This window comes from Phaethon lepturus, unplaced genomic scaffold (assembly GCF_000687285.1).
Source record: "Phaethon lepturus isolate BGI_N335 unplaced genomic scaffold, ASM68728v1 scaffold52875, whole genome shotgun sequence".
Lineage (NCBI taxonomy): Eukaryota > Metazoa > Chordata > Aves > Phaethontiformes > Phaethontidae > Phaethon > Phaethon lepturus.
In genome coordinates, this window is record NW_010543715.1 from 34,564 (window position 1) to 46,704 (window position 12,141).

The 12,141-nt window shown below is 36.7% G+C and overlaps 1 protein-coding gene across 1 annotated transcript in view; it reads right to left on the reverse strand.

The window, feature by feature from the left end:
• The window catches only part of FAF1 (Fas (TNFRSF6) associated factor 1), a 58,226-nt gene that overhangs the window by 26,221 nt on the left and 19,864 nt on the right, over window positions 1-12,141 (reverse strand). The window contains exons 6-7 of the mRNA XM_010288412.1: window positions 5,647-5,783; window positions 2,958-3,046 (exon numbers count right to left, since the gene is read on the reverse strand). Coding sequence (XP_010286714.1) covers window positions 2,958-3,046; window positions 5,647-5,783 — 226 coding nt within the window. The remainder of the gene's footprint in view (window positions 1-2,957; window positions 3,047-5,646; window positions 5,784-12,141) is intronic.

Consider the following 12,141-nt stretch of genomic DNA (forward strand, 5'->3'; position numbering starts at 1 on the left):
TCTGGTCGACACAGCTGACAGGCAGCAAGCAACAGGCCCAGTGGTTCATGATTGACCCAGAAGCCTTGGTGGGGCAGGGAAAAGAATGGGACAGCAGATTGAGCTCCCTTTAAGAAAGCTTGGAAGGGAAAACAGGTGCCTAAATTACACACCACTGTACCTCCAGACAGGTACCTTGGATTATTAGGAGTACACATATGCATCTGAATGTTTTTAAGGTATTTCTTTGGAGATTATGTAAGAAAAAGCTTATTAAAACACAATATACAAGTCTAAAACTTAAATCCAATTGCTGGTTAAATGATGGTATTTTAGCACTTGGCATTATAGAAATATGCCCCAAATTTGCCTGATGAAAATTTAAATTTTATTAATACATGGATAGAGAGGCACAGGATTTAGCTAACCATAGTATTACCACCAGCTAATGAAGCGACTGACTTTGCTCAGGTGAGAAAGCCGGTGACGCTGTTCTGAGCATCCTGCCTACACCATCAGCCGATGACCAGCGCCAGGGAGCCGACTGTACAGCTACAGCCAGCCTCACGGCAAACACCCGTGCCACTAGCTGGCAGTGGTAACAGCCATCCCGTACCAAATAACCATCAGAGGGCACTGCAAAACATGCTGTGCTGAACAGAATTATGCAGTAGCTGTGTTGGAAGCTTTCATGTGCATGCAAGTTAAAAATCCAAAGTGGAGAAGTTCAGCCGCATAAACTGACTCATTAATGATTTCATGCTGTTATTTACAAGTGTTTCCAGTTCTATTTCTCTCTCTCACACGCTCCTGTTTACAGCAAAGCTATATAGATGACGTCTCTTTTTAAAACACAAAAGAATTTTCTGCTTATCTTCTTGTGGTTTTATGATGACTTATTGTTGCTATTAAGAAGACAGTACCAGAAACCGGACTCTGTATCCTGTTTGCTATTGTAGTATTTGGGAAAAAATAGCACCAACTGCAATAAGATCTTAAAAAAGAAAAGGTGTTGATGTTTGAACACTTGGAAGTTGTCAAGTACAAGACTTACAAGAAAGCTACATGTTATGTAGCAAACCACAAAAAGACAGTATTTTTTTTTCAGGCTGAAGCCCTCTATTGCGTACAGACTGCTTGTCAAATACTCCCTCTCTGGAATAGTAACTTCATAAAGTGAGGTTATTTTTTTATTTTTAAACTTCCTGCTTCAAAGGCAAAAGTGTCTGAGATCACCTTGTTGGTGTGCTTGTAACAAGTGGAGCCAAGGTGTAAGTACATATGCTATTTGTGTATCGAACTCGGAGCATCTGGAAACCTGCCCCCAAAGTTTATGAAATTTTCCATTAATTTTCTGAATGTCAAAGTGTGTTAGAAAAAACTCCTGTTGGGGAAGAAATGTCACTGGTGCTCTCAGTGACATAAAACCAAAAGAAAACGGGGGGAAAAGCCTACAGAAGACTTGGACAAAAGCGGATTTTGGAGGAATATATAAAAATGCATTTTCCATTCTCTCTACACAGGTAGGGCACTTAGAGTAAGAAGTCAGAAGACATCCGTATTACCACCGCAGGGACATACCTTACTGGACTGTCACTGTTCTTGGCCACCCAGCAGCTCAGGGCACAGAAGTCAGTTCGTGGTTCTGTGATCATGGCCTCAAGGCTACTGAGTCTTCTCTTTAAGCTTTGTCTCTCTCACACACAGATTTTTCTCAGTTGCAAACTCACATGGTTTTATCTTAATAGGATGAGTCTATCTCACCTGCCCCATCTTCTCTCCTAAAGACTGATGTGTCCAGCTCTGGACAACTGTTCTGATCTCCTGTTTCTCCCTCTATTCCACACCTACCACTCTTACCTCTAGTTCCTTCTCCTGTCTCTTATTTGCTTTTATCTCTCTGTCCTTATGTACTTTTCTTTCCTTCTGTGTTCTTCCTTTCTATCAGCTTTTATATTTTCCAGTTGTGAACCTTTCTTGGAACTCATCTGTGATGCAAATTTTACCTTTTTATTAAAGCATTAAAAACCCCCATACCCAACATATTCCTGTTAAAATGCAATAAAAAAATCAATTATATTGTGCCTTGGATTTTTGTTGTAATCCTCATATTAAAATTTGTGTTCAGTATTAAGAAAATTAAAGTAAATTTCTTTACCAATGAATTACAGGTCGCATGCATAAAGAAGAAAAAACAAACGGCAGATATTGTGCAGACACTGTGCCTTCATATTATTATAACCATAATCGGTAAATCTCATACTAATGAGATACAAGATTTAAATGCAAAGAGCGTGTTTAGTGAATTATTGTCCATCAATGTCTATACAACAGGATAAGAATAATCTCGAATGGCAACACACCTATTATTATAAATTCCTAACTAAGTACTTCATTACTTCAAAATGTCACTCTCAATTTATAGAGTAACAAATACACATCTCAACTGTATACCTCACTGTGTCTACTTCCATGTAAGTGAAACACTGGTTTTGAAAATTCTTGTCATGGCTTACCCATTCTGCATTGTTCTGAATGGTGATTCAGTACTGGCGTAACTCTGGTTTTTAAGGTTGCTTTTCAATCCTCTTTTAGGTGTATACATTTAAGATACATCAATCTATTTTTGTTTTCTACCTATGACTTGGAACTGGTCATTGGGAAAAAATCTGATTGTCGTTTCCTTGTATGAGCATATTAAGCTCTGTAATACCACTGTAAATGTAAACAGTTACTCATGACATATTCAGAAAAAGGAGACAAACTGAAAATGCCAGTAAACCAATAAGGAGGAGGGTTTTTTTGAGACACCTAAATAAATACACAAAGGACACTTAACATTTTTAACCTCTGATGATGGAAGAGACACTAAAACACATCATTACCCAACTTCATTGGCTAAAGAAACACCTGGTTAATTTTGCATCCCGAGTGATTTGTGGAAGCTGTAGGTATCTGCAGTAACTTTCAACGCTCACCTCATCCTTTATGTCTTCCTGCTGCTGGGCACTGAAGATCTCCATTGCAGCCATCAGCCTCATCATTAGCTCATCCACTGTTGTGTTACCTAGCAACAAAGGAAGACAGCTGAACTTCAGATCATTAAACTTATCAAACAAAAACGAAGGAATTTTAGAATTAATCCACAAGAAATAACCAGACTTAAAAAAAAAAAAAAAAATTACAGAGTAGCAAATGCAAGTATCTCAGCAGAATGCTTTTAGTTTGCCTTTTTATTGAAAATTCAAAATTGTTTTTACAAACAAAAGTTGATCATAGGCTAAAATTTTAGGTGGTTCAAATCTGAGCAATCGCTTTTGTGCTTGCATGGTATAACTATTTTTTCTTTTAATCACTGATGTTAAAGGAAAAGGTTTATAATCTTTCCTATATCTGGGGTTCCCTGACATGAAATTGATTTTCCAGTTTTAGAATTCCCAGGTATAATCAGGGAGACTGAAGCAATTGCTTGGTCAGGTAACAACAAAAGCAGGATGTTGGCAGCAGCATCCAAGTGGATTGGTTTAAAAAAACAGAAAAAAACCCAGAATACAGTGATCGAACGTGTGTGCGCACACATTCTTATTCAGATATGAATAGTAGTAAAACTTCAAATACTATAATATATTCTCTTCAGTGTATTTACTTCTGATAAAACTTGGAAAGTTAATAATAGCGGAAAAGCAAGTCACACGCGTATATATCAAGAAATACAGCACATGCATAGAAAAAGAGAGACCTCCTTGCATTTTTCTACCAGCGTGCCTCCAGTCTTCAGTAAGACTGAAAGATTAGTTTCATTTCCTACCAAGATGTACTCAGTTTTTGTTTTCTCTTCTTAAACTGAAGACTAGACTACCCATTAGAGCCACTTGTCAGAGTAGTTAAAAGGTCTTAGACCATGAGAAATGGTCTAAAACTATTAACTCTTAACACCTGCCAATGTAAACAGCCTTTGGACATTTTCAGAATAATACCAACAAGAGCTAGATTTATATTGGTGATGATGGTCAAAATTTTAAAAGGAGTAAAACAACCAGAAGCCACAGTACCACTAAAGAAAACAAAACTGTCCCCATAGTTTCCAACCCCAGGAAAAAATAAAAACCAAAAGCAGTCTGCATTTCAATAAACGCCACTGGGACTTAAGTTTCTATATTGCTGTATCTCTTCTGTAAACACGCCTCCTCACCCAGCCCTGAAAAGCCCTCATTGTTCCTATTTCTAGCATTTGCTACCTTGGCAGAAAATGTTATCCCGCACGCTACAACACTCATGACTTCAGAGACTGCCATTCGTTTGGGAGCATATTGTTAAAAGATACCAGTGTCCCAATTCATGGGAAAATAATGAGCACAGCACGTTTGATTTTTGTTAAAAGATAAATTTAAGTGAGGCTGCAATAGACGATCGGTTTGGTTTAGGTTAGTTCAAAAGATCGTTTGCAGAAAACCTGAAAAAATCATTAAAACTTAATGAATACAATGAAATAATTTGGATTATTTTTTAATATAAAACTGCATTATATTATAACTTTGAGTCACCAGGTTGACAAAAGAGTTAAGCAATTTAAGCCAGTAAGGACCACTGACTTCTGGGGGATAACACAGGTGCTTAAGGTATACACATGCCGAACCATAGTTCACACTGCAGAGTATAAAAACAAAATCTATATATAAGATTATTTGTATGAAATAACTTTTCTAAGTGACAGAAGTACCAGGAATTAGTGTTGTGCTGTACCTTGCACTAAGGAGATAAAATCCATGCAAAATTCACAATTTTGGCCACAGAAAGGTGCACTGCAGATTCCTCAAGAAAATTATTACTCCCATACGCAGAAAGAAACAGTCATGCTGTCTGCAAAAGGCAGTCTTTCCTGAGGCTGAACTTCCTCAGGAAAATAAAGAGATTAGAATAAAGATTGCTAGATATAAGCAATAAGTAAATGAGGACACAGTGTCATGAAGGTAAACTTGTGGAGAAAGCAAAAGAAATGAGAGGCCGCCATTCTTTGATGTATTTTAATTTGAAGAGTTACTGAGAACAGCAGTCAAAGGGCATCACTCCACATCTAAGTCATCTTGCTGTCAGTGAAATCAGAGGAACGGTTATGCTAGAAAGAACTGCCCAGGTAAGCCAGAAAGCTTCATTTATGTGAGACTGTATTAGCAACTTAAAATTCTGATCTGATTTGGGGTCTCAACACTGCAGGCAGGTCTGAAAAAGCAACTCATGCTCAAATATTAGCCCGCTACATGCAGCAGGCGTCCACGTATTAACAAGGAACTACACAGAGAGAACTAAACTCATTCTGGTGCTACATAAAAAGTGCAGCCAAAATCTTTTGGAAATCAATAATGTAAACGGATATAAATTTGGAAAACTAAGTATAGCTCCTTATTTAGGAGATTTGGCTTTTACTTTAAATAAAATGAAAAACTTAGGCTATGGTTCTACTACAGTCATGGCAACTTCCATCTCTAATTCTATGTTAATTAACACATTTATGAATAGGAACTATATATACCATGGCAACTGGAAGTTTCTTGTGTGAAATAAATTCATACTCTGAACATCTTAAATAAGAAACGGTTAGCAAAGGTATCTTCTAACAGTTTCAACACTCCCATAAAATCTACTTTTAATATAAAGCGAGAACCGTACCTTGTATTACATTCAGTACTTCATTAGATGATCGTTTTCCCATAATAATAAGGAAAAGTGGAAACTGGTCTGTCTTCTGAGTTCGAATTGTTTGGGCTACAACACTCCCGAAGTGTCTAGTGCACATCGTCAGAAACCTACGTGGGGAAAAAAAAGTTAACATTGTAGAAGTGTTTCTGAAGTTAGTTTAAAAAAAATTATATTAAATTCAGCAGTTTAACTGAGTGTTTATCTACTGTTTAACATCTAGGCTTCTGCATTCCATTCCAGAGCTCTTTCTCCCATTTTATAATTAAATTATGAGAATATTTACAAATATGATAGGCGCCAGATTGTCTAAATTAAAACAATTAATAACTGGTTGAGACAGTGATTTATTCGATGGAGAATTCCATTTTCTGTTACACTACTCTGCAGGCTATAATTCAAAACTAATGCCCCCTAAATAATCGTGCTAAATCATTTGTTAAAAACTTCTAAAGAGAAGCAAAGTAGAGCCATAAACTAGGAAACACGAGGAAGTATAAAAATAGTATAATTTCATACAAAAGCATAATTTAATAATGAAAGATCAAGAAACTGTTTTTATCAGTCATAGAATTAAACCGTGGTACTTCAGAATTGTATTTTCTTTTGTACTAGTGCCCTGCCGGTGACACACTTAGCAGTGTGGTCTAAAAACAATAATTCTAAGCTTTTGACCAAAAAAAGCTCTTGGATATTAGCATACAGAAGTCTAGCATTAGTATTCTTAACACGATCTTGAATAAATGAAAAAACTGATAAAGCTTTTCTCTTCCATTAGAGGACTGTTTGAAATTAGCATTTCTTTCAAGAGAAAAGGGTAGCTTATGATATGTTTTCAGATCTGATGGTAAAAAGTAAATGTCATAATAATAATGAATTATGAAAGACCAAATGCAAATATAGAACGCTTTAATAAGATCCAATTTAATAAAGTCTGTAAAAATAATGGACTTTTAATAACACGGGTCACAAAAGGCAAAACAGTGGAAATTCTGAGGACTAGCCACTGGTACAGGCTTATTAATTCTTAATTATGTTCATGAAAGGCAACTTAAATCGTGTGTTTTCTTATGCCTTATGATAATATTTTAGGTAACAACTACTCTGAAATGTATGCTCTAACTGAAGAGCAAAGTCCTGTTGTCACATGCATTAGAAGCCAAATCTATTTGAAAAGACAAACTGCATTAAAATGTCAACCGCTCCAAGTAATTTCTTCTCAAAAGATACTGAAAAGATTCAAAATTGTCATTTAAAAAAAACCAATATATATTGTATCTAATAAAATGGCTAAAAATTGATAAGCATGATGAGTACAACATCAGGCTTGTCGGAGGCACTTGAAATATTAAAAAAAACCAAACAAACCCCTCCTCAGAGACAATTTGTAGTATAACTATGGCTGTGGCTGCATGGAGGGCAATGAGCAGGGGTAGCTGGCGAGTATTTGAAGCCATAAGGGTTACCGGCAAATATCTTTCCTTGCCTCCGCGATTCTCTGTCTTTTGCAGTTCCGAACTATCACACAGAAAGACAATGTCAAAAATGCCAGAGAGGGACTGCTGTACCAGAAACAGCGACAGAGAGTCAGACCACCCGGTAAAGACAAAATAAAGGGCCCATAAAGTCTGGACATACAAACATTTAAGCTAAATAATGGTGAGTTTTTTAAATTATTTTTGCTTTTCAAGGTGGGTAAGTGAAATCTTGGCCTCACAGAAGCCAAGGTGATCTTTCACGGCAAAATGACTTAATGTGTGTTGAAGGTTTCACTCCTGAGCGTAATGAAGATGGGGTCAATTGAACTGAATTCCTGAAACTTGTGTATTAAAACTGTTTAACAGTCTTCAACACACCATGGAAGAAAAGCACTCAAGTTTCATGTAGGAGCAAAATATTTAACTGGAGGTGAAAAAGTGCTGTAGAGAGTACTGCTAGAGGAACAGAACTAAGAGACTAGTACAATACTAGTTGCACTAGTCAAAAGCGTTGGTTTTTGGGTTTTTTTTAATTAATTCTGTATTTAGTCAACCCATAACTGAGTCTCAGAATATGCTTTTATGCTTTACTGATCCTGTATTTGCAGACCTTTTTACTTCCTTCCACATTCATATCCAGGTAAAAAAAAAAATGCTCTATGCTAATATTTACTGACAGAAGTATGTGAGTAGGACCAAAACAATTTGGTGCGATAACCAGCATCTCACTCTGTACATCACCAACAAGGGATTTTCTTACTTTCATCTAAACAGAAGCGTGCCAGATCTTTCAGTGGCATCTCCAGAGCTGCCAAGAGAACTGCCTGTGGAGTGCATCAAAGAGCCAGATGTCCCTCCGGGGAGAACTGTTTTCCACAACATGCTGGATTACTGTGATCTCCAACCAAAAGTGGAAATAGAGGAATGCTGCCAGAAAGGGAGGGCAAATGGCACCCTACTAGTCCTTTTATTTTTAAATTAGAAAAATATTCAAGGAGGGAGAAGTATGAGAAAGGCAAAAAAGCATAATTTTATGAAGGAAAAACCCATTAAAAATATATCTCAAAAGTTACAAGAATAAAATTCATCAAGAAAAGTAATAGTTTTGGCAGACAGCATCATTTCTTTACTTCTTTCATGACTTGCTAGCAACAAAACCAACAATTATTAAAGCTACAGAATAAATACGGACACTGACAAATACAGAAACAAACCCTAAAAAATGTACAAATTTATCTTAATTTTTTAAACGTAGATTGAACAGGTATTAATTCTTAGACATAGTTCACTCCTTAGTTAAAAGTGGCACACAGGAAAAATTATTCTGGTGAACTGAAGATGTTAATTTGGGGGGGTGCTGATCGCTGCCCAGCAGTTATCCCTCCACGTGCACCCCGAGATAACCCGTGCAAAGAGTTATCACGTTTGTAGCACGTTAGCTTCCCAGAAGAATGTTACCATTCCTTACCAACTAACTCGTGACACGTTATATTAAAATACACTCTTGGCATAACTTTTTTGTATTTTATCATAAAATGCAATTTATTTAATATTACTTAAAAAAAGCTCCTAGAAGACAATTATGAAAAAGTAACTGCTTTACAAATCTAGTGGAAAAAAGTTTAAAATATTACTGAGTCTCCAAAGCAAAGGGAATACTTTTTACAACTGAAGTCTGTGGCCTACCACAGCTCCTGATCTCAGGTATGCTATGTAGAATTGTGTAAACGCTCGGGTTCAGCAATAATCCGTTTTTGTGAGAACGTGGAGCTTTTAATTTTTAACAACAAAATTGGCCACCTCTGGCCAAAGTGTTGATCATCAAAAGCGTTGATCTCTGAGCTCAATACTTTTTGATCTCTGGAAAGCTTTTGATCTATACGCTACCTATTTACACCACAAAATACGTACTGCCTTTTTGTGGGGAGAGCCCAAAGGAGAAAGCCAGCCCCTAGGTGGGAGATGGAAGCTGCTCCCGACGGGAGGTGTTTCATCATTACAATGACTGGCATTATCTCATTGTTTCTTTACGTATCTCCTGCTCATGTATTACTTTTTAACGGATGTATTAATGTTGTTCACATTTTTGTTATCACAGGATCTACTGCAGTCAAGTTTGGATCCCTGATTACACAAGACCCCTCCTTAACACACCATGAATATGAACAAACAAACAAAAAGCTATGATGCTAAATGCTTTAGAAAAACGTAAATATTCCTTTAGTATTTCAATTTAAACGATTTAGTAAGCTAAGAGCATCTCTGGTGCTCAGTCCCTAAAGGGGACACAAACTGTCATGTTGTATTTTCCAATGTGAACTGGCTCGAAGTGATTCCTACTCTTACGTAGTAGAGGAAGAACTGAAAGGGAATTAAAGGAAGAACTTAGCAAAGAATTGATGATTCTGAGCAATAAGAGTCCTCTGCATTTTCATTCAAAATCACAGCGCAACACGGCACTGCTGCCGCTGCCCTTGACCTTGATCCCACTGAATCCAGAGGAATTCAGTCTCTGTTCTCTTTCCACTCAGAAAAGTGGCAACTGGCATGGCTTTGAGAGACATGGACACCACCTACCACTCATCACTGAAACCAAAGATTGACTACTCGATGCCCATCCTCCATTGTGGTATCAATTTTCAGTTACCCACTGGAATCAAACTGATGATACAATCTGATAGGATGAATAGCTCTGCATACATCCCCAGATTAATTTATCTTCTCAAGACATAGAATCATAGAATCATTAAGGTTGGAAAGGACCTCTAAGATCAAGTCCAACTGTCAACCCAACACCACCATGCCCACTAAACCATGTCCCAAAGTGCCATGTCTACATGTTTTCTGAACACCTCCAGTGATGGTGACTCCACCACTTCTCTGGGCAGCCTGTTCCAATGCCTGACCACTCTTTCAGTAAAGAAATTTTTCCTAATATTCAATCTAAAGCTCCCCTGGCCATTTCCTCTTGTCCTACATTATGAATAAAATAAAAATGTCAATCAGATATGGCACAGTATAGTTGCAGAAAGAGTAACTAAATCTAAAATTCTAATTCTAGCTCTTTTTTGTTAATCAAGTAAACCTGCAAAAGGAAACTAATGAAGAGCAAGCTGCATATTGTACATTGTAGTGTATTCCTGAATGAGCAGAGGGCCAGCTGATGCTACATTTTGAATGCTTTTTGTATGTTCAAACACAAACTGAAATCTCTCCTTTGCTTTTGCTTTTCTTAAACTCTCCCCAGCACCCTAAGGTAAATTAATAATTGTATTAGCAAAGCTGTCTAGTGCACTAAAGGGCAAATTCTCTTCCACACAGAGAGGACTTTGCTCTTAAATGTATAGATAAAATGTATTAAAATAAATAGTAAAAAAATATATAGGATTTTAGATCAATTTTTACTTCTTTTCTGTACCAACATAAATAACAGAGATCTGGTTATTTGTCTTACTCATATAAATATTCCTGTAGTTACTTTTAATTTTTACACACTGGTGGGAAAACTTCCTGGAAAAGTTCTTCCTAAAGTGAGGCCCTTTGGTACATGGTGCCAAGATACACTCCTTGCAAAGGACTTCTTAACAGAAAGACCACATTGGAGATGTTTGTTGCTATACGATCTCAGCCTGAAGTCCTGCTCAAAAAGCAGCAGCAGCACAAAATCTGATAACCTCTTCTAAAATATCTATTCCCTTTCAGTCTGAACTGGTGTTCAGTCCACAACCGGGATGATTTTGGGCCAAAAAAAGTGTGATTTATTTATGGCCAGATACCTCCCAAGACCAACCTTACTTGAAGGTTTTAAAGAAACTTTAAAACTTCAGAAATGGGTGTGAAAAAAATGTAACTTCTTTCCCGAGCATGAAGAAAACCATCATGAATATTAAATATGCAAGATTTCTGATTATTTGTAATAATAATTATATAGTGTGCAAAGTCAACATAAGACTCGTTAAAATGTTAATGTAAAAATAACATTTTTGTATTAGGTATTTACATTTTTTTTAAAAAGTAAAAGCCAAGGTCATTAAATGGTATATTAAAATAAGCTTGCTATCCACAGTCTCCGTTATTGTCTTACCCAGACTGGTAGGGTCATAACTGTTGACTCAACACAAAGGGGGAATGAGCAACAGATATAAGACATGGTTTAAAGATGTATAAAGCAGCCTGAATCAAATGATGTGGCTATCCTCTTTAGTATCCACACGCTAAATATCCAGGGATTCAGATGTAAAAGGCATGATTTTATCCACTTGTTCTTTATGCAAGAGGAAAGTCAGGATGAGTGGGTTATCTATCTCTTCATAAAACATGGAAGATCTAATTTAATCCTGCAAGGTTCAAACAGATTAGGTAAATACTTTATAACCCCGTTTAGTCTAAAACACATCACTCTAGAAACTCATTAATCCATCCTCTCAGATACCACAGGACACCAGACAAATCATTGGTAAAAGTATAAATAAAATATACCTGGACTCCTTGCTAAAATGCTGTACTAAAAATGGGAAACTATGTTAGTTTTGATTATTGCCTATCGTATTAGAAAGGCATGTAATATATGATTTGCTGAGGAATATCCAAGGCTTGCTACAGGTAGGTTTAATAATAACCTAGATAAAGAATAGAGAGTATGTTTAGTTAATTTACAGATGTTAATAAAGTGGCAGAAGCTACCAGCACATTGGAAGTCAGTAAAAGAATTCAGATTTATCTTCACAAATCAGAGAAATGTCCGGACCAGTAAAATGCAATTCAACAAGGTCAATGAAAGTCTCCGAGTAGGAGGAACAATTGCACAAATACAGACTAAGACTCAAGCAGTAAGGGAAGAAGAAAAGTCATGATGTGAAGATGACAAGCATCCTGTTGGGGCGAGTAAACAGAAGCATGGTTTGTACAACGTGAAATAATCCTCTTTCTGTATTTATCACTGAGAAGGCAGTTTTAGGCACAGTGCATCAGTAAAGACGTGGACCAACTA